This window comes from Chionomys nivalis, chromosome 13 (assembly GCF_950005125.1).
Source record: "Chionomys nivalis chromosome 13, mChiNiv1.1, whole genome shotgun sequence".
Classification (NCBI taxonomy): domain Eukaryota; kingdom Metazoa; phylum Chordata; class Mammalia; order Rodentia; family Cricetidae; genus Chionomys; species Chionomys nivalis.
Window position 1 is genome coordinate 39,825,276 of NC_080098.1, and position 23,639 is coordinate 39,848,914.

Genomic DNA, 23,639 nt, shown 5'->3' on the forward strand with positions numbered 1-23,639 from the left:
TTGTGTCTAATTATCCAGTGTCTAGCTCCCAGTGGCAGGCATTTAAGAACCAGCTGAATGTTCTGCACCCACGTCACAGCTGGGAAAACCCGGCTGTCACGTGTCTATGTTTTTCTATACACACCATTGTGCACAGGAAAGCAGTACGCCAAACGCCTCTCAACTATAAATACAAGTATCTTAGAAACTCCACGTTCTAATTACAAATCAAAGTGAAAACTTTTAGGCAACACACCCCAGAACTTTCTCCAGTACTAATGGCTATCAGTTTGTATTTCTTTTCCTCACAAAGAAAATTCACAGTGAGGAAGGTCAAAAGCCAAGGGCAGAGTGGACACCCAGGCCACAGAAAAAGCATGATTACAGATGAGATGCCCTCTCCCAGTCTTAATAGACAAGGCAGACAGTGCCTGAGAGTCAACACCTCGGGTTGTCTCCATGTGGACATGCACACAGCTGCACATACGTGCAATCATAGACCAAGAGTCTTATCCATGTTCTCTAGTGACACTGAGGTCTGCCCACTCACCCTTCATAGACAGTCAGCCCACTTAGCTTTGGAGACCAGGTGTATGTGAACACCCACAAGAGGCTTGTCAGATTTGAGCTATGCTAATCTTCCCAGTAGAAAACAAGGTCTCACTGTGGCAACAATTGAATTTTTTTTCTGAAGACAAACATGTCATCTGGTTGAGGTCTGTTTATGACCTGTTTATGGGTCTGTTACATGTATCTATTCATGTCCTTTTCCCATTCTCTACCACCCTACCATGCAGGAATACCAGCAGGCATGGCACCTGTCTGCATTTCTGTAAGCAGAGATACTAAACAAAATGTTCTCCATGCGGTAGCTGGATGAAAGCTCAGTGTGTATTCCACACCTTTTCTAATGGGCACATGCAAAGTTAGAGCTTCTACATTTGAATTAAAATGATATCTAACTTTCTTGTTGGAAAGACTGTTTACGATCAGCACGAGTCTACAAAGCTGGTTCTGTTGGAAAGCACACAGAGCTACTGTACATTTGGAACAATACATGAACAAGATTTAGAGATTAGATTTAAATTACATTAACTCCTCGATGGAGGAAAAGACCTGCTCAGTTGTCCTCATCAACTTAGACCATGAAACCCAATATGGACAAGTTCAACAGATCCGCCATATACAGGCTGCCCATGTATGCGTCAGCACTGCCAGGGCATAAACTGCATTTTGTTCAACTCCTTGAATAGTCCTGAATTGATCAGTCCTTTTCAGGCCAAGCTCCTGGCCCCACTTTACAGACATGGAACTGTATCTGAAGCAGGAAGAGCAGATGCAGAGACCGGAAACTGACAATAGGAAGCAGCAGCTTTGTGAGACGGTGGGTAGCCAGGACACAGGCAGTGCCTCCTGTGGTCTCAGACCTCCCAGCACCCTTCTTCCGGAGTCCACCTGGGCTCTCACGTCTCAGCCGTACAAGAAGAGTGCCAGGTGCAGGGGAGAGGGGACACTGGAGGTTGATGGTGTGCAGGCTGCAGCTCTGTGGCTGATGGCTTCATTTTCTCAGGCATCTTTGTCTACCTGCTTGGTCAATGTGGTTGCTTCCTGGAAAATGCTCAAAGTCAAACCCACCCACTCACTGACTGGGGCAACACCAAGGGTAGCCAGGATGTTAGAAGAGAAAATAAAGGCAGTTAAACCACAGTCAGTTCTGCTGGGTTTCAAAAGGCCATGGCTACTGGAAAAAAACAACAACAAAAAAACTAGTCTCACTGTGTGGGAGATGGCTGGCTGTCAAACTAAAGAGTTACACTCGGGTGCATACTCAACGCTCATTCGCTTCGGTTGGAATCTGATGCCAGGACCATACAATAGGTCTCTGATCATCCCCTTGAATGCACTAAGGAACACAGCTGATTCTCTGTGGCTCCAACACCAGCTTAGCTTCCTGCTGGGGGGTCTGAGGCACCTCATTTAGAGATACTGATGCTTTCATCTATTTTAGTCAGAATATAGAAGGTGCAGGAGTGCATTCTGATTCTGGCTGATGAAGATGTGGGCCACAGTAATGTGCTTTATGAACGAAAAAATGGAAGTCTACTCAGTGCTACTGAAACAGTCATCTTCCCCAAGTGTGTGCGTGCGTGCGTGCGTGGTGTGTGTGTGTGTGCAGACCCATGGGCTTACCTGTGTGTGATATCAGAAGCTGATATCAAGAACAACTGTAGGATATCAGTATGCAGTAATGAGAAGTCAGAGAACGAACGGGATGAACGCGGAGTGAACACGCAGGCCGCAGAGGAATCATGACTGCAGCCGAGATGCCCTCTCCAGGATCTCAGTGTCTGGTCTCTTAGTCTCTGATTTACAGCCACATACATATACTGCCCACTGGTGTCTCATCAGTCAGCTTCTTCACATTGCTGCACTGTTCCCAGGAGAGGACGGCCCACATCTACTGCTCCTGTCAGTACTCTAGGGTGTTCTCCACACTGGCTTATGGCTAGAAGCATATACTGCTCCACTCCTGACACAAGAAATTGTCATCTAGTTGGTCCAGTCACAAGAACGGACCCAGAGAGTTCCTTCTACTATCCCTACCCGAGTACCCTTCTTGCTGCACCCCAGACTCCCTGCCAGACTCCTCATGGCACTGCTGAGGTACAGCCAGTGATGGAGACTCACGGTCTGCCCCTCTGGGAAGTTGAAAGTAAAACTGGAAAAACAGCTGATAATGTAAATTAATTCATATTAATCCAAGCTAAGTAAACATCCAGGAAAAGTGACCGCAAAGGCATCTATGCCCTTTTCAGGTAGCCGTGTATGTCGACTATCAGACCCCTAGCTCAGAACAAGATATTCCAGTAGGATCATACAGAACACAGGACAATGGCCTCACCTTCTTCTTCTTGCAACCCTACCACTACTGGCCAAATATATAATATAGACAAAACAAAACAGTCAATTTTGTATGTTGGATTTATTATTTTAAAACTGTATAAAGAGCACATGTGCATGAGTTTAAAAACACAAGTGAAATGTAAGGAGTTAAAAAAGAAATACAAAAGAAATCTGAGACATGAAACAAAAAATACATCTTGTGAATTGAAATAAAAAGGTATCTCACTTACTACAAAATCGTTATTTCGACATATTAAGCAGTCTTTTGATTCAGATGCAGCACAAGACTGAGTTATTCATTATCGGGTCAGACCGAGACTCACAGAAGAGAGCAGGCGCACAGCACGGCCCAGCGGTCACAGGCAGGGATGATGTGAGTGGAGGTGGAGCACTGTCCATGAGGTATCGCCATAAATAAATCCATTCGCTCATCACAACAGCAGTGAGCAGATCCGCACTGCACTGTCAAGGGAACCCCATCTCCACCTGCTGTCCTTGGACTGCTTGCAGTGAGGGTTCTTCACACTTGGGAGAGAAAGGAGACAAATATTGGGCAGTTATGGGACCCAAGTGCTATGCTGCCTACCAGTTTCCTAAGTCTGTACTGAGGGTGACAGACACATAAAGGACAACGACAGGACAACACAGGGCTTTAATGTAAAGGTTTCACAAAAGGCTGATTATTGCCTGTGTGTCCAGCTGCTCTGCTGTGCTGGGTGCTGACACTGACAGGGACACAGGACTCGTCTGCTGCCCTTGCTTTGAGAACCACAGTCTGCTTCTTCCCTGGTGGCTACAGTCAGAAGTGCTGCTGCCTTTGGCTTGCTTACTGTCCTTGCAGGCAGGATGTTGAAGACACTCACCAATGTCCAGGCAGGAGCTCACAGCTTTCCTATGAGAAGCACTAACACCCTTGAAATGTAGCCCTGTAGGAGACTGCACAAGTCTCCAGGGTATAAGTAGGTGGACCCGAGTTCAGGTCCCCACTTCATGCTGTGCCACCGCAGACGAGCTCCTCACCCACGCTCTCCACCCTACAGTGTGACATGGAGGTACCAGCAATCCCATACCTCACAGGACAGCGGACCTGAAGACACTAGTAAGTGGTGGTTGCATCAAGCCAGCACCTGGCGCTGACATGCTGGCTAAATCAATGCTCATTTTCTTAGAAACGTGGGTCTCTGGGGATCTCTCAAACTATGCAGTCATAGCATAGAGTGTGAAGGCCTCCATGTGAGTAAAGTGCAGCTGTTACACACGCACAAGCAGAACAAGCCTGGCCCTGCATGGCTGCACACCCTGAGACACTTCCTTCAAGTCCATACAAAGGAAATACCCACACTTAAACACTTTGCTGAAACAATTTCACTTATGAACGCTTACTTCATAGAGCAGAACTCATAGTTCTAAAAGTGGTTTCTCGCTGTCCTGTTTTTCCTCAGCTTCTTCTTCAGATCCTAGGAGGTGGGAAAGAAAAGGAAAAACAGGGTTTTGTATTGATATTATAATTTTTTTCACTGTAATGTAGACATAAAGCCATAAAATTCCATGTAAAAAATACATACTTAATCCTCAAGAGACTGAGATTAATAAATTGCCATTTTAAAGTTTGACCTTAGGTTCTGTAGGGAAACTTCAAATACCACCTATACCTGTAGCTTAGTGAAATAGATTCACTTACGTACTAGTCAAAGGAACTAACACACCAAGAATTATTATTGGTCGTTAGCCTTTATCTCCGTCTTGGTTAAGACTTGCGTGTACCCTTCAAAACTATTTTATATGTACAGGGCTTTGTCTGCACGTATGTCTGTGCACCACACGCCCGCCTGAACAAGGTATTTGATCTCTGAGAACTGGAGTTACAGACACTTTTGAGCGTCTCTGTGGGTGCTGGGAATCGAATCTAGGTTCTCTGGAATGGCAGCCAGCGACGCGTCTCTCTAGCCCCGCTGTGTATGCATTCTTACGTGTAAATAATATTTAATCTAGATGTTTTTAAAAACCACTGCACAGGTTGAACTGGGAACAATGATGACTCTAATGCTTCAGAAGTGCAGCCAGGCGGTCACGTGTCCATGGACTACTGAACAGCTCTTCTGAACAGATGGTTTTTAGCCTTAGGTTTTTCAACAACTGAGCAAGCAGTCTAGCTCTGAAATCCCTTCCTTTGGATCTATACTAAATAAAAATACTATTTATCCTCAAGACTTTTTCTCTAAAGATCAGAAATCAGAACTACTGTCTTGAGTTATATTTCAGTGAAATAACTTGCACTCATTTAAAACTAATTTATATGTAATTTTTAACAAGAAAATTATTGCAAAAGCAAATTCATAACAGTTAGTAAAGTTTGCACATTCTAAGCTTGAATATGGCAAAACTTAAAAGCCAAATGAATATATACAAATGAGAATAATAGAAAATAACCATATAACTTATATATTTTTGAATATTTCAAAATGTCCACAGCAAAATGATAGTAACTAGTTTTTAACTCATAGCTCCACAAACAGAATCTTGCTTTTACTGTAGGACAGAGAGGCAGAGTGGTGTAAAATTACACACACTGCTAGAAGAGAACACCATGAGCTGTGAATGCGGACAGTGCTTGTAGGTTGATGGACAGGGCAGCTTTACGTTTTTATGGAAGTATGTAGCATTCTGGTAATCACGGAGGGAGTCTAAGAAGGAGAGTGAGAAAAGGCTGAGTTAAGGAGGCGGAGCCTCGTGGGTTGCAGTAAATGTGAGAGAGGCCTAGACCAGGAGCTTGAGCCTGACTTCTGTCTAGTGTCTGATACCACTAAGCACGGCAGAGAGCAGAGACTTCAAACGGAAAGCAAGAATGTAAGAGCCAGAGGATGGGGAGGGGTGGTGTGAAATTCTGCCCACCGGCATGACATTTCGCACTCACGAACTCCCAGCACTGCTGTGACTGCACGAGATCACACAAGTGAGAAGTGCTGGAGAAGTGCTAGTGTGGAAGGCAGAGAGGCACCTACGGCCTGCCCTAGAGGAGCAGTGCTGGCAGCTGATGGCTGCTGGGGCAGGAGAGTCACTCTTTAGGGGTGACCACTGGTAGGCTGTCCATGCCCCGATGGAATGCCCCCACACCCCAACACCCTGTACATATAGACAGCACTGACTGGACTCATGGGTTAAAGACAAAAGAGAACGCCAAGTTGTGAAGCAGATGCGCTGGAGGTGCTTACAGAGACCTAGAACGAGGAAGTGCAGATACATCCTATACATATAGGAAGTCTTCAAAGAATACGTAAACATTTTCTTAAAATTTCTTAAAGTTTAAAAGTCAAGGTTTTCAAAAAAGAAAAAGGAAACACATAAAGTAGCATAAGCCCATATAGAGTGCAATTTCACGGTGAACTTACTGAGCATTGGCGTCCTTTAGAGAGAGAAAAAAATCCAAGTTCAGAACTGCTACACTATACAGGCAACAAGATGCAACAGAAAGTTTTGGAAGTGTTATTTTTAAAAAGAAAACACAGCAGCACAGTGTGATCCTTCTGAAAAAACAGACAAGTCAAAATAAACCCTCCGTGTGTCTCCAGATACTTTATATAACCAGAGAAACATCAAAACAGAAGTAATAAATACATTCACAGGATACATAAAATCAACGTAAGAAAGAAAAGCAAGAGAAAAAGCAGCCAGAGATTTTCAAAAAAAGTAAATATTAAAAATGAAGAGACTGAAAAAGCAAGTCCTGGAATGGGGAAGCTGCAGAGTCGGGAGCATCTGTGGGAAAAGATTCAGGAAACAGGCGCAGGCGGCAGGGGCATTTGGCCACAATAGGGACTGACAAACAGTAGCTGATTTGCACAGCAGAGAAAGAACACAGGATGATGAGTAGAGACAGACATTGGCCAGGTAACATCAATATGTGCACTGGGGATGGAGGGATCAGGAATATATTGGCCAAATTTTCCTTTTTTTTTTTTTTTTTGAGAGCCATCAATTCATAATCTCATAGGCTGAAGAAGTGTGGAGAAGGATCCACATGGAGGCCTCATCCATGGTCAACCTTGTGGTAAACAAGGACCACAGAACAAACAGCAGGGCAGAATGCATGGGACACCAGTAAGCAAGGCCTAGTAGAAGATACAGTTTTGAATGCCTGTATCAGACCACAAGAAAGGTCTGGAGTCAGACAAGCAAAAACAAGTGACTCTTTTTAAAAAGTAGAAAGAGAACGTGTCAAGCCCAATCCAAAAGGAGTCAAAGAAATAACTGACTTAGCACATGCCAGTAAATGACTTTTAACAAATGGCAAGTGGGTTTAGTGGGAGTCACCGTTTTTTTTGTTTGTTTGTTTTTTTGTTTTTTTTTTGAGACAGGGTTTCTCTGTGGCTTTGGAGCCTGTCCTGAAACTAGCTCTGTAGACCAGGTTGGTCTCAAACTCACAGACATCCGCCTGCCTCTGCCTCCCGAGTGCTGGGATTAAAGGCGTGCGCCACCATCGCCCGGCGGGAGTCACTGTTTTATTAAGTGATTAAAAGACAAATGCACAGATAGCCAATATTAAAAGACTGTGCATGCAGTCCTTTATTTCCTCTGCATATGAAAAATAATTAAACTATAATCCTAAAAAATGCAAAACCAACCAAACAAAAATACCTACATCTCAACTGAAACTTCTAGACAGAAACCACATGAAACTTATGACCCAGAGTGAGGATAAAGAACTCTTCGACGTGTCTACAAATATACCATCCTAAGAGAGCAAACCCGTAAAGCAGGCTGAACTAACGTTAAAGCATAATACTCAAAAACAGCACAGGCCAGGCACCACGTGGCAGTAGGCCTGAAGCCTGCTGGCCCAGAGAAAGGCTTCAGCCTTGGTTAGAAAAGCTTCCTTCCGTCATCAACAAAGGTAAATGGAGAATCTCACAGCTGCTTGGGATGCTGAGAAGTGAGTGCTGAGCCATGGGTCTTAACAAGGACATCCACGTCACCTCCACGGACATCCACATCACCTCCACGGACATCCACAGCACCTCCACATCACCTCCACAGACATCCACATCACCTCCCTGTACATCCACAGCACCTCCACGGACATCCACAGCACCTCCACGGACATCCACAGCACCTCCACATCGCCTCCACAGACATCCACATCACCTCCACGGACATCCACATCACCTCCATGACTCAGGGAGCATCACAGGGAAAGGCAGAACGACTGTGAGACCCAGGACAACACAGAGGCTGTGAACCACTGTCTGATGGATATGATGTGGACACTGGATAATAAACTCCCAGCAGCTGCAGCTGCCTTCACAAGACTGGGAGATCAACTGTCAATCATAAAGGGGAGGGCTCAGCCGGCCCTACTCCTCCCTGGGGAGCTACTGAGTGTTGGTGACTCCTAGGGAAGGGGTGGCCACTGTCTTGAGTAGTATGGCCACTGGTGAGTTCCCCATGCTCCAGCAGACAGCTTCACACCTGTGCTCACAAGGACTCTGGTTAAAACCAGTAGGTCACAGAACCAAGGAAAAAGGCAGGAGACTGGGGGGGCGGGGAAGAAGTTGAATGTGATCAGATTATATTATATAAAAGTACAGGATTATCAAATAACGTAATTGAAAATATGAAAAAACATATAAAGTAAAAAGACATATCCATCATGTGGAACAGGACTGAGGAAAACCTGTCAGGATCTCGAGGGACATGTAAGATAAAGCACAATGGGCTGTCTTCCATCTCGTTAGACTACCAAACCCCAAAATGGGCAAACAGCATCACAAAGATTCAGAGAGAACTAAGCCAATATCCACTGCTTGAAGAGCATAAGAATGAAGGATTTCAAAGAGCAGCACATGAAACATTCTAGAGATATTTACCATACAGTTCACTAAATCTTTTAAAAACCCATCCAAGAAAAATAATAAATTTTGAATTTCCAAACACATATGGGGCTGCTCACAATTTGTTATTTATTTATTTATTTATTTATTAAAGATTTCTGCCTCCTCCCCGCCACTGCCTCCCATTTACCTCCCCCTCCCCCAATCAAGTCCCCCTCCCTCGTCAGCCCTAAGAGCAATCAGGGTTCCCTGCCCTGTGGGAAGTCCAAGGACCACCCACCTCCATCCAGGTCTAGTAAGGTGAGCATCCAAACTGCCTAGGCTCCCACAAAGCCAGTACGTGCAGTAGGATCAAAAACCCATTGCCATTGTTCTTGACTTCTCAGCAGTCCTCATTGTCCGCTATGTTCAGCGAGTCCGGTTTTATCCCATGCTTTTTCAGACCCAGGCCAGCTGGCCTTGGTGAGTTCCTGATAGAACATCCCCATTGTCTCAGTGTGTGGGTGCACCCCTCGCAGTCCTGAGTTCCTTGGAGAGAGAGCACGAACAAGGAACTCAGGACTGCGAGGGGCTGCTCACAATTTGATTACTTACACTGCTCAAACTGAAAAACTTGAGGTGTCACTGGCTAATAAATGGTGTAGTGTCACATGGCAAAAGGAACAAGAAAGACGCTTTCTGGAGTACTACCATTACCTAAGACTTTACACTAAAAAGGCAGCTGAATGCAGAAACCACACAGCATGACCACTGCTAGCCAATGTCCAGGAGACAAAGTGTCAAGGCAGGAAGAAGAACAACAGCCACCTTAGGGCAAGATATACAGTCAGGGGGCGGGGGGGGGGGCGAGGGCAACCAGGCCTGGAAAGTTTATTAGTGTAAGAAAATGGCCTAAAATTACCATTAGCCATAACCTCATGGTAATCCCCCAAGGGACCACTAGGTGGTGGCAGACACCACAGACAGAGGCCCTGTGTCTACTTGGAAAGCTTGGTGAGGAAGAACTTCATTTAATTACACATTAACAAAAGATGAATCTATTTATAGTATGGAAAGTTACACACACTTCCATTGAGTTTAAAACATCTATTAATTAATAACCCTGGGATTATAACCACCCTCCTGCTCTCCTGGAGAGGGTACCGTTCTACAGCACTCCAGTGTTTTAAGTTGCCAGGACTTTACAGGCACTTTTTATATTGTACAAAACAATAAAATCAAGTATTTTAGGCATTTTTACCTCACCCACTATAACATTTTAACCATTTTGAAGTGTCCCATGCAGTGGCATAAGGGTCACATTACTGTGTAACCATCAGCGCAATTCATGGTACAACTTCCTCCATCCTGGGCAGCCATTGTTACTGACTCTTGGGATCTGCCCTCAGATAACCACAATCAGGCTAGTGTTAGCTTTTTGCATCTGGCTTATTTTATTCCACATAGTCTGCTCAAGGCTCACAGATGCTGTGGCATGGGTTAGAATTTAACTCCTTTTTAAGGCTATAGTACATCTCAGCGTGGATACCACGTGTTCTGTGCTAGCCTGCTGATAGCCACCGAACACAAGGCTGGTATGATTACAGGGGCTCACTGTGTCTCGAGAGTTTGCTTTCCTTTTTCTTAGTCAGACAGCCAGAGAAGCAACTGCTGAGTGATAGCATAATAAATTCTAAGTTGAATTTTGCTGGGAAACACCACGCTGTTTTCTACAGGGACCATTTTCTCCTCTCATACAGGTTTGACCTGTTCTGTGTCCTCAGCAAATGTAGGGCATTTAAAAAAAATACTTACATTAACAGGGCACACTGGTACCTTAGCATGGCCTTGTTTGTATTCTTCACAAAGACTATGGGTGTGGGCATGCTTCTACACAGAACTGGCTTTCTGCACACCTTCTTTGGAAAATATTTATTCTATTTTAGACCTTTGTGCATTTTTGGTCAGGGCCTATTGCTGCTACTATAGTAAAGTCCATTGTTATTTTTAAGAGCACTCTGGCAGCTGGTTGTTGAGAAGCAAACCCAGTAGCTGTACAGGAGAAGAAGTGACAGACAGTAAACCCAGAAATGCTATCTGTTTGGAGCCGGTAGAATGGTGTGACTTGAAGCAGATGATGCAGAGAACATAGGCCAATCAAAAGCCTATGAATGGTGGGGTATCGACCATGAGAGAGGGAGGCAGTCCTGAGACACTTCCTGATAGGAGCACTTAGATGGAGCTGCCTCTCTCAGCCATGAGCAACCCTAGAGGAAGGCTGGTTTAGGGATGGAGGCATGCCATCCCAGGACTTCTCTCTTTACATCTGTCTCATCAACGGTCTCCTGGGAGACTCTCCCTACTTAGTTTTATAGCACGCCATGTTCAGTATCTGCTGAAATGACTGGGAAATAGAGCAGGAGGCAGAAGAGGGAAAAATAGAGAGGCTTCAAGACAAACCAAACACAAATGGCAAGGGACTGCTTTCTTTACCTGCTTCAGACTCAGGAGGGGAGTAAAACTGACCATCAGAAAGTCCTGCAGGGATGAGAACAGCCCTCTCCGATGCATCCTGAACGAGCAGGAGTCCTGGGAGAGAAGAAATGCAGATGCTAAGAGCCACATTGCCTTCCTGGTATCTTCCTGGCAAGATTAACTGTTATAAAAATGGTATTTAAATACATCAAATAAGCTATTAGCAAAACTTTGAAAATCTTTCAACCATCAAATAAAGATTTCATTAATAAACTACACATCAACTCTATGAAGATTAAAGAAAAAAGTTTTAATAATCATTTCCAATTACTCCTGGGTTCAATATTCAGAGCTTCAATCCCTCGAATATTCTTATTTCACTACAAACATCCACATCAATTTTAACACTAATTTCACAAAGTGAAATCAAACCTAGTCGTCATGGGCAAATGGTCTACCATCTAGACTTGGTTAGAGAAACAGCAGATGTCAACTATGATGCCTACATGGTCTTTTACCACCAACATGTAGCGAGTGCTGCAGACAATAAATTGCTATTTACTTATTTTAGTTTTTCAATATTTTTTAATTATGTGAGTGTATGCATGCACGTGCTCCAGGATGCCTGTGTGTCTGCATCCATGTTGGAGTATGGTCATGTGGGTGCAGATATTTATAGACCCAGAAGAGGGCATCTGGTCCCTAGGAGCAGGAGTTACAGTCAGTTGTGAGTCACCCTACTTGCGTGCTGGGAACCAGACTCAGGCCCTCTATAAGAGAAGGACGCACTCTTAACAGCGGAGCTATCGCTCTGGCCCTGCTGTCTATTTTATTTAATTTTTCTCATGTGAAGAGTGGAGTGACAGCCTCAGAGGAGGAGGAGACCATCCATCCTTGCAGCTTTCCTGCTCCAATCAGTGTCAGCATTAGGAACTGTGGTAGCAGGTACCTCACCACAGCAGGTGCCCGGTATGCGTCCCCTGTGCCACTACAGTGACGGAAAATGCTGCTTTGAACTTCATGGAATGTGTTTTTATTTTTTAATGTAAAAATCACTTTACTGTAGTAAACTCACAAAACATCACACAGGTTAGATGAGTGTAGCCACTCAACCAACACTTGCCCGGTACTGAACTCTCTATCTATGAACTGCTATATAGTTAGGACAGCCACTTTTCATCTCAGTAACATTTTAACACATTTATCCACCACCCAAAAAGAAGAAAAAAAAGTTAAAAACCAGAGAGACAACTATCTTTACATCCTCTCTCGTGAGTCATGTGTCCCTTACTTGCATTGTCCTCTCAGCACCTAATATTCCTGCTCATCTTTCTACATGGCATACTGTGCCTACAGATGTGTGTGTGTGTGTGTATTTAATACATACATTATAAACTAGACTCTATGTGAGGATAATACTGGCTCACTTTACTTTACTTCTTTCTAATTTTTTTCATGTTTATTTATTTGTGTATGTCTCTCCAGCCTTTGTGTCCAGCTTTACCAGATACTGTAAAACAACTTTAATCACAAACCATTCAAACTTTAGTCATGTGAGCACTTGACACACTTTCAATAATGCTCAGTTTGGTGTCTGTATGTAATAAAAGTGGCCTCCCTATGCTAACTTGATATTCCCTCTCCCTACTAGGACAATGAACACAGAATAGCAGAAGAATCCTGTTACACTGCTTGGTATACTCTGTAAATTCACTTCTGAATTAGAATTCAGTTTGCCTCTCTCTGTGAAGAAAGTTTTTCAAATCAAAGTTCATGTAAAGTGATTCTTGATCCTGTTGCTTTTGGAGCTATAATTATGCTTAATTTTCTATAAAACACAAGATTTTTTTCCTGTTAGGGCAAACCGAGGCAGATTCTGGGAAAGGGTCCAACAGGGATATATCTGAAACAGCATGCCTAGCGAAACTCTTTCCCAGAGGGGCAGACAGCGCTGTGTCTCCCTCCACTAACCGTTTCAACAGAGAAGAACCCAGGCCAGGAACCAACCACACAGCTCTCAATGGACCATTTGACCTTCCTCCTAAACACCCTCGTACACTAGATACCATGTGGTTATGTAATAACTTGGTTAGATTTTAGGAGAATATGGTGCCAGATGTCACTCAGTCACTCAAAGGAAGATAGCAGGAGGCTCCAAGAGCAGGATGCTGCTATAGCTGGAGTCTACTCTGAACTCCAAATGAACCACCATAGTCCCACTGCCAGGAACTCAACTGTCTGTTCTATCTGCAGCCCATCCTAAGCCTGCTGTATACACTGCAATAAAGCACTTTACAGAGCCACTGGCTTTGTTAAAACTGCTGCTCCCACTCACTTAAAATTGGTTCACCGTTTTTTGCCCCTGAAAGGGACAGTTCTGTTCTGTATAAAAGCTTAGCATCCTACAGGGTCCCTTATAGTGAGTGAAGATAAGGTCACCCAGGGAGTAGGAAGGAAGCACGGGGCTATTTTTGTTATTTTATGATTGTCTCTTGGACCAGGGCCATACCTTCTAGGGGAAGCCTGGTCCAGCAGCCAGAAAGAGGGGTCACTGTGCCACTCTGCGCTCACCTACACACCCACTTCCCTCAGTTCTGACACAGCCTCTGAGGAACATGTGCCTAACTGCCTCAGTTTGGTCCCCGAAGCGTCCCTCATGGTAAGAAGTCACAACAGTTCCCTACAGTGTGGTGTGTGCAAGCCTGGGAGGCTGAAAGGGCAAATAACTTACTGTTTTCTTCTTCTGCCTCTTGAGGCAGCACTTTGAAATCCAGGAACCAGGTCTCAATCCAGGCGAGGATGAAGGAAATGATGGGCAGCACGTAGCCGAACGCCCCTTGAGAAAAGAGCTGAAGAACAGGAGTGTGGAGGGAAAGTGGTCACCATCAGCTCACACACGGCTTCACCACGGCAGAGGGCAACGGTACAGGGAAGGAGAGCCACACCTACCTTTGAGAGGATGACTTTTGCTAATAAAAAGGCACTGGTCACTGCTGTCGTCAACTGCAAGACACACAACATAACACTTCTCAAACAGGGCACTTCATGCCTCCCTCAATAAGAAAGCTGGGCCAGGGGCAGACAGTGTCTGAGCGAACTGTGCTAAGCCCGGCTACTTCCCACATTATCTGTGCTCTCCCAAACACCCATGCTGGGGAAATGGGTTTCCTGTGGCACACGATCTGGGTAGATGTTTACTTCCCAACTAATGTGCTGGGAAACTTCTTGTCAGAGCGAGGTACAACTCTAGTACACGTCAGAAAGGATAGGTGACATGCTTAGAGTTGTGACCATGCTGAGCACTGTTCCAACTGAGACCTCAGCAGGGAGAAGCCTAAGGAGAGCGACCCGGCAGGATGGAGGTGAGGACATACTGAGTCTTTGTCTATAAGAACGAAGCAGACACACACCCCAAGGAATTCACTGCGAGAAACACTTCAATAGCAGACAATAATTTACTTTAAAGACTGATACTGATTGCTTGTCTTAGCTGATTTGCCCTTCCTACAAATAAATCAAATAATCAGAAACAAAAATAGGATTTGACCATTCCTTATTTAGACTATCTGAGATGAAACACAGTACCATCTGAACTAAGTGAAAATCTATCTGAAAATGAAAGCAGGTGCTTTATTGCGACTCTCTGCACAAGTCCGTGCACATCTCTTCTATAAGAAATGCCGAGATGGGCAATCTGGCAAACATGACTCTACATGGAGACTCTGTAACTGAACATCCCAAATGCAGAATGTTCTGGCAAAATGGAAAGGTATAATAATCAAAACCACCACGATGTTAGCTTAAGAGACAGGACTCAGACTTGCTGAAAGAAAGGTCAGCTACGTCCTGGAAATGAGACTCCCAAGTGACAGCGAGTCTGCCCTGCACTCTGTGGTGTGGAAGGCGGCACAGGCAGAGCCGTCCTGGACGACTATCTCCTGGGCAGTACTGCTTCCGTGCATACCAGCCCAGTAAAGACTGCTACTGCTGGTGCATTGCACCTTGCTCCTGAGCGCCCTCTAGTTTAAGGAGCTCAACAGATCTGCACCTGTCCTCCACCTGCCTCACTAGGTGTGTGGAAAGGATGAGCATCACTCAGGACGCCACAGACATGGCAAAAATGATGCAGACAGCCAACTGACTCTAACATGCAGCTTCTTTGTATTAACTGAGAATGAAAAGAATGCGCCCCGTCTCCATGCTAGATGCAAGGGAAGAGACTGCGGAGGTGGTCTGCTGGTCTGGAGAAGCTGGAGGAACAAAAGGAAGTGAATGACAATGGCTTTCTCCTCTTTGACAGTTGGCTCACATGTCTAAGAACATGTTGGGGCTTACAATCACTTAGCAGATAAACCGCTGAGCATGTCTGTGATGGTGTTTCCAGAGAGGTTTAAAGGAAGGGGGAAGACCCACCCTGAATGGTGGCAAAACCGTTCCATGGGCTGGGGTCAGTTGAGTACCAGCATCCATCTCTCTGCTTCCTGACCATGGATGCCATGTGACCAGCGGCTTCACACTCCAAGTATGCCTTCCCACCTCAAACTGTGAGCAAAAGAAACTCTTCCCTTCTCAAGTTGCTTACACCAATATAGCAATTACTTACACTGAATTAATTAATTCAGTGATAAAAGTAACTAACATAGACCATCGGGTGGGGATTGAGGGCGGGGGGGGGGGTATCATCAAAAGCAAGGCATTCTCCACATATCTCAGTTGGAAGTGCTGCCCTCCACTCTTATCTGAAAGCTGAGAGGGAGAAGGAGAAGCCTGGCCGGTGTGTCTTCCTTGGCTGCTAGACTCCCCACTAAAGACCATGCCAGTAACTGAACCAACTGTCTTCACTGCAGCAAGGCCTGCAAATTAAACCTACTCAAGTGAGGGAAGAAGGGGATTTAGAAAAAAAACTGGTAAAATTAGAACGCCTTAAAATCCTGTCTCCTCTCAATAGTCTGCTGGGAGCAGCCTGGCCACCAGGCCTGGAGATGACCCACGATGCCACACACTCACCGCTATTGCCCACCAATGGCGCAGTCTGCATACAGCATATCCAAGTATCAGCACTTTAAATCGAAACACTGCCAAAAGCTGAGGGGAAAACGGTAAGAAAAGTTACAATTTACTACGGTTTTCTGACTCAGCTGTGAACAGCCCAGAGAGACATGGCTCCCAGTGCATCACGTGGAAGTGTGGAACTGCGGCCCTAGATTTTTCTAGCCAAGGTTTCAAATCAAGTCCTTATTATCAATATAAATAGGAGGACAGAAAAAAAGAGAGGGGGACTTGTTCTTCCTTCCAGGGACCAGGTCCTGTCAGTGTGTTCTACTTCCACTAGGGGCGGATAGGTGTGGGGAGGCTCCTGCTGCTGGCTTTTCTTGTCTCTCATTTACCTTGACTCTTCTCGCACCATCAACTTCTTAGTGAGACAGAGAACACTGAGGGGGCAGGTAATTCAGGGAAAAGAAACAGGGTCAGTGCTCAAAGGAAGGAAAAATAGCATGGCATTTATGGCCTATTTCAAGGGACCTCGCCTCTTGCTGTCTGTTTTATTATATCTGAATTAAGATATAAAAGTACTCACAAATATATCAAAGTAGGAAGAGTAGTAGTCATAATGAATCACTTCCCTCTTCAGTGTGTTCTCGATGCCTCCATTCACCTAGGAGAAGCCAAATGAGGAGAGAAGTGAGTGAGAATCAATATAAGGTTTCTATACACTTCCCTGCAAACCTCCCTGGAACCCAGAAATGTCCAAAGATGAAACAAAAATAAATTCTATCAATTTGATTCGTCTTCACAGATTTCTTGGAAGAGCCAGGGACCCTAATCTCATAGTAACCATCCCCAAGGCCAGTTGCCATGACACAGGTCATATGTGCCAACATTTTCTCTGGCTAGTTTTGTTTTAATTTGCTCTTGACATTTAAAAATTTGACACTCATAGATTTTCTTGTATTAAAATAAGGAACAGATTTGATCTACAATCATGTATAACAAAGTTATAGTGAATGAGGACAATAAAATCCAACAGGATAACCTTTTTATTTGTTATTCATACTACCAAATTGAATTTTAAATGGCCAAATAAAGAATTATACAGATCAAACTATACAGAGAAATATTTAAGGTAATAATCAAGTAGGAGTCATATTCTAGGCCATTTATGCAGCCCAAGCTGGCTCTCTATAGCCTTGAGCTGTGGTTCAGCTGGTCAATATGAATTTCTGATTACAAATGCAGTCTTAAAGACAAGAGTCTGAAAAAAGGATAGAACAATTAAACAGGCAACTGGGTAAGAAGGGGAATTAATGAAGAACTATTTCACAAGGTTCCAAAATTGTTCAACTTGAAATAGAAATAAATGGTCACAAAGAAAGAGGGGGCCTTAGCTATTCCACTGACTTGCATTTGCTACAAAAACGGAGGCAAAACATGACCACTATTCCACCATGCTTTACAACTCATGAGGCGTTTAGGGCTCTGAGTGACAAGTATTGGTCAGTTATAGACCTAATTGACTGCTGATCTGCACACATGAAGCGTAGAAGCAAAGAGATCATATGCAAGTAGTCACCTACCGTCATGCTGTGCTCTGCAAACTACAGAAAGTTGCTGCCCAGAATATTGAATGAATAGTTACTTCCAGCGGCCCAAGCAAAGAAGGTTCTCAAGCACAAACATCTCCCTCCTGCTTCTGTTTCCTGGGTGCACACTGGTCAGGGGGAAAAACTTTTCTTTGCTATCCGGGTGCACTTTATCCTTGACTCTCTGCCTACAAGCGGAATTCTTACTGTTTATGTCTGTGATCCAAACTTGTACTTTAGCCGGTGGATGGTGGCGCACGCCTTTAATCCCAGCACTCGGGAGGCAGAGGCAGGCGGATCTCTGGGAGTTCGAGACCAGCCTGGTCTACAGAGCTAGTTCCAGGACAGGCTCCAAAGCCACAGAGAAACCTTGTCTCGAAAAACCAAACTTGTACTTTAAATTCTCATTTAACAAGACCAGCTACAGTTCAAATCTCTTTCCAATCATCTTTCTAGAATAAACCAAGCATCCCTTACCCACACATCTGAAAATTGAACTGCTTCAAAACCTGAGGTTGCCTAGAGTACACACATCCTACAAGTGGGAACGTCCACACCTGACCTCATGTGTGGACAGTTCACCTTCATGTCCACTAAAGGGTATAGCCTGGTCATCAGACTATGTGAATAAAGTATAAGTAAGTAAATTTGTTGTTACATTGGGTCTCAGTCCCAAGATATTCTGCTATATCTATGTAGATATTCTAATACAAAATCTGGAGTCTAAAGCACTTCTGAGGCCAAGCACCTTGGGTAAGGGACAGTGTGCCTATACTGTTCTGGGTTCCATTAACAAGTGGTCTTAAACACTGGGGTGGATACAAATGGACTTTCAACAAGTCCGTCACCGCTTCTGACTGTGTGCTTGCTGCCATCCTGCCTCTGGCTTAATCCAGCTGCTCACAACTGCTACAATGATCTTCACTCATTCAGAAAGTATCCGCCAGGAATCTACTGCATGCCCAGCATTGTTTCAGATACAGGAAATACTTCAGAAAGTAAAACAATGTCCGTCAGGAGCTTGCCAGTATGTAAAAGACAACAGCAACGAAGAATCACAACACACAGATTCAGACAGTGGCAGGACAGACAGAATAATGGTGACAGTTACACTGACACCAGCACCACGGTTCTCACAATCTCCAAGAGGATACAGGAAATCAATCAGTTCATGCAGAAGGAATACTACGATAGCGGTCTTAAGGTAGATCCTAGTCTGTTCCAGGGTGAAAGCAGGAGGCCAGAATGGGAGGAATGAAATGAACCGCTGGCAAATAAGGGAGACAGTGTGTGCACAGAGGTGTATCTTCCAGAAGGGCTCAGGTGAGGAGTAGGCGACACAAGCAGACAGACCCAAGGCTTTAAGAATAACAGCATCTGGTTTAGACAAGTGTGATAGTACAATAACTTTCACCTGTTTGTTTTAATTTTATTAATGTAGGACTAGAGAATTTAAAACAAGCTATGTTAAAATTTGCATTATATTTGATAATTAATGGGCGACATAATTGCATAGTTCTCCAAATTATTCTAGAACTTGTCCAATAAAATATGAAGAAGTAATCTCTTTTGCAAAATCTTAAACAAGTGAATTAAAGAGCAGACATAATAAAGAATGCATATTTCAGAAGCATTTTTAATATTAAAAATTATCTTATGTATATGGGTGTTTTGTTGACAGAATATATGTTTTTGCACCATGTGTTTGCCTAGTGCCCTTAGATGCCAGGAGAGGGCACTGGATCCCCTGGGACTGGTGTTTACAGATGTGTGAGCCATCATGTTGGTGCTTAGAATAGAACCTGGGTCCTCTGGAGGAGCAGTCAGTGCTCCTAACCACTGAGCCATCTCTCCACGCCCAACATTTTGATTTGATTTTAAGAGGAAGATCTGGTAAATTTTCATGTAAAAAGGTCCAGGAAATGGTCATTTTGCCTTTGAAGTCAGGTTTTCCTCCACTACTCAAGCACTACACAGAACACAGACGTGGATAACAGGCGTCTGCACAACGAGCAGAGCTGTGTCCCAGCGAGGCTTCCTACAGACAGACAGCTGAATGTCCTACAGGCTGTGCGGCTTCCAGCTCTCTATTACTAAGATAAGCACCAGGAACTCAAATTTCATAATCCCAGAGGAAGTGAACTTGAAGTTCACCAGGTGTGTTTACACTAACACTAAAAAGAAAAGATTAAGTCTGCTGGAGCTAGGTTATACTGCATCATTACAAAAAAAAGATGGAATTCACTAAATAAGACAAAAAGGATGAGGGGAAAAAATGTAAATTTTTGTACCTCTGGAAACAAGAAGCTATGAACAAAATCAACTTACATTTAACTCTATTATCCACAGTAATGTTACAAATAAGAGGTCAAAGGTGACAAACAGGCAGAAAGTCCTCCTGACATCAGATATCCCCTTCTTTTCCCTTCCTTCATAGGACTCAACCCTAGCCATGAGCTGCGCGGGGTTGATGGAATGGATGTCACGCAGAGAAGCGTGTGAGCTCTGGCTCCCGGTCAGAGCATTTTCCATGTCTTCTGGCAGGTGGTTCATCCTGGAGGAGGACTGCAGGAGTCTCCATTCAACTCCACCATCCCTAGTGGGAAGCAACCTGCAGAGGACAAAAGAGAAAATCCATATTAAACCCATACTGGGGTCATACAAGCAGGCTACCCTCACCCCTGGGAGATTCAGTCTAACTGAGCCACAGTGCTTTGTCATAAGACACTTAAGTTTGGAGAGAGGAAAAAAAGAGGAAGTAAAATAAGAAGCAACACTTGTACTCCATATTACTAAGTGGCTGCTTTAGAAAGAATGCCAATAAAGGAGAAAACAAGGTTACTGTAGGAAATGATGAAGTCGGGGTATTAAGCACAAATGCCAAAGCGTTTTCCGGAACCTGGAGCCAGCTCTTTGCCACACCAGTAGATAAAACGCCATGGTCTTGTCATCATCCATGGGCCAGAGGATGGAAGCAGAACACAGAAACAAACTATAACATAGTTCCCAGTGAGGAATTGTTTTCTACCACAAAGACATCATTAAATTTGCCATTTCCCCATCCCTTCTTCATAAACAAGTTTGTTTTTCTGGGCATCTTCTTAGGAAGGTAGGATTTATATCCCCCAAAGTCAAGCACTATACAAAAACCAGATTGATAATTATATAAGTCACGATTCCACGTCGGGGTTCCCCAAGACCTCAAGTGACTCATTCTAGAATCAGACTGCAGGAGTCATCTAAATGAGCAGGGTCCTCAGAAATGGGGTGAGGTCACGGGATGGAAACAGTGGGTGGCCGCACTGCTGGGCACCTCAGCTTCCCATCCAGGGAAGGACTATGCTTGTGCTTTAGGCCCCGCTGATACTCATGTTTTGCTTTGAGCATGAACGTGGACAGAAAGCTGGGAGGTACCTTGTGTCCAATTCATATGCTCACTTTCCTAACTGTCACACGACTGACAGGCAGCATTCAGGCCAAGATCATTTTTAGGAAGAAAGAGAACTTAAACAGATGGCTAAGATTCCCCCAGGCAGTGTGGTCTCATTCCGTCTTACTTGCTTCCCGCATTCTCTCCCCTTCCACCTGTCACTGCTCTCCACTCTCCCATGCTCAGGCACAGACGCCCTCTCCACACATTTTTATCATGTGCTGGCAAGATATAACACTGTTTTTTAAAGCAATCTAATAATATGAACTGGTATCTTACAATATACTTCTTGCTACAGTAACTCTACTTTCACAGGTTTAAAGGAAATTAACCAAACCACAGACATTTAATAGAAAGCTAATCTACTGTATGGGAGGTCAGTTAGTAGCTGCCTTGAAGGAAGAGCTGGTGACTGGAGGCTCAAAGCAGGAGTGTGTCTAGGGAACTTGGTAAAGTTCTATCTTTTGACCCTGTGTTCACTTGGTAGTTTTACATTCATGGACATGTATGTGTAGCCTTTCAATAAAATTTCCATTACAATTTTTAATCAATAAAATAAATATTTGTAATAGTTTCAATTACAAAATTAACCTGCTATCTAATAAAAAGAAACAAGCAGATAAGGATATTCCTGGAATAGCCATGGAAGACTGATTCAAAGGGATCCTTTATCAAGCCTTTATAATAAGTTAGGACAGTGCTTAGATTATAATAACTGTAATAAAACTCTAATGCTAAATGAAGCACATACATGTGTACATATATGACTATAAAATTAATTTCTTAAAAATGTATTCATGACATATCAGAATCTAGAAAATGTGATATATAAGTGAGGAGATTTTATTTTTCTCCTTTTACGTTTGCCTCAGTTTTCAAGTGTACTTTGTACACAGTTTAAAACAGGAGGAACTTTGACCACACGTCACACTGTTAGGATTCAGAACAGAATCGGCCAAGAATGTCCACAGCACTCTTTCATGTTCCTCCAAACTGGGTGATATTAGTTCACGGTGTTTGGGTTACTTTTCTCCTCAGATTCGGCAAATCAGCAAAAACATTCTGAGAATCTCTGTAGGAATCAACTTCAGCGTGTTGTAAAAAGAAAGCAATGCTTCAAAATTTGAAAATATTTTAGTATTTTCCATGTCAGTTGGGTCAACAACATTCTACTATTGGCTGAGCAGCTTAATTATATAAAACTTAAAACAACCTTTATTCATTCTGAAGTTCACAGGTCAAATTCACAGCTAAGCAACTCTGTCTCCCACACCTTGATTTCACACTATGTTAGGGCTAGGTTTGCCCTGTCTGCCATCTCCTTGGACCATATAAACCATAGGCATTTTTTTGTCATGAAAGGTGAAGGAGCATAAGAGACGAGGCAGACCATATCCACACATTTAAAGTCTATACTTGCTGTTTTTGCTCACATTAAGTCAGCCAAATCACATTTCTGAAAGTTTTACTAGAATTCTGCTATTCTATATGTACTGTCTTAGATACTGTAACACCAGGAATGAACATTGAACATCTGCAGAAGAAAATCGATGGTCTACAAAGCTGAAATATTTGCTTTGCTTTACTGCATTCTTTTTTTTTTTCCCCAGAAAGGGTTAATGATTTCTACTCAAGAGAGATCTGGCTGAGACATGAAGTGACAGTGTCAATGTCTGTAAACTGTGAACAGGTTAACAATGACGAATGTCAGTTTCAAATGGCTTTTGTGATTCAGGGGACAGCAAAACCATGTGAGCATCTATATTTTCCCCCAGGCCATTCTGTTGATACATGCGTTAAACATGGTGATCCTATCTGATAAAGACACAACTCCAGCAGACAAGTGTACCCCTCACCAAGGAAACATCTCTTGGCAACAGATGGAGACCACTGCTGAAAACCACAACCAATTATAATGCAGAGTTGTGGGCCCGGTCCCAGTGGATACAAAACACTCTCAGGGACCAATGCTAAAGAGGGGCAAGAAAGATTGTAGGAGGCTGAGGATCAAGGAATTGCTGTGAGATGGTGCCCCCATGAATGTCAGAAGCTACAGCCACAAAGTCTCATGACTCTGACTACCTTGAGGCAAATAAGGACAATAACAACGGACATGCCAACATGGATAGCATGGATGGGGAAAGCCCATGAGGACTCAACCCTACACAAAGAAATACAGGAAACTAAAGACTGCTGAGAGCAGGAGACTAATCTTCCCCAGGGAATAGTACACCAACTGGGTATCCAAAACAAAGTGGTGACCCCTGAAAATATATATACAAATAACATTATACAGACTGAGCAGGTTGTGTTTATGTATTTTGAAATACACACACATATGTTTATATATGTACAAATATGTATATATACACATATGTAACAAAAACTAATGAAAAATCATAAATTTGAAAAAGAGCAAGAAGGGAAGGTTTACAGGTAGGAAAGGGAAGGGATAAAATCTCA

The 23,639-nt window shown here is 43.7% G+C and overlaps 1 protein-coding gene across 1 annotated transcript in view; it reads right to left on the minus strand.

Annotated features, from left to right (window-relative positions):
- Positions 1-2,943: 2,943 nt before the first annotated feature.
- The window catches only part of Stard3nl (STARD3 N-terminal like), a 33,967-nt gene continuing 13,271 nt past the window's right edge, over positions 2,944-23,639 (minus strand). Inside the window, exons 2-9 of the mRNA XM_057788212.1 lie at positions 20,075-20,357; positions 16,744-16,821; positions 16,173-16,250; positions 14,115-14,168; positions 13,897-14,014; positions 11,184-11,279; positions 4,267-4,340; positions 2,944-3,408 (exon numbers count right to left, since the gene is read on the minus strand). Of these exons, the coding sequence (XP_057644195.1) occupies positions 4,282-4,340; positions 11,184-11,279; positions 13,897-14,014; positions 14,115-14,168; positions 16,173-16,250; positions 16,744-16,821; positions 20,075-20,299 (708 nt within the window). The 5' untranslated portion in view covers positions 20,300-20,357 and the 3' untranslated portion in view covers positions 2,944-3,408; positions 4,267-4,281. The remainder of the gene's footprint in view (positions 3,409-4,266; positions 4,341-11,183; positions 11,280-13,896; positions 14,015-14,114; positions 14,169-16,172; positions 16,251-16,743; positions 16,822-20,074; positions 20,358-23,639) is intronic.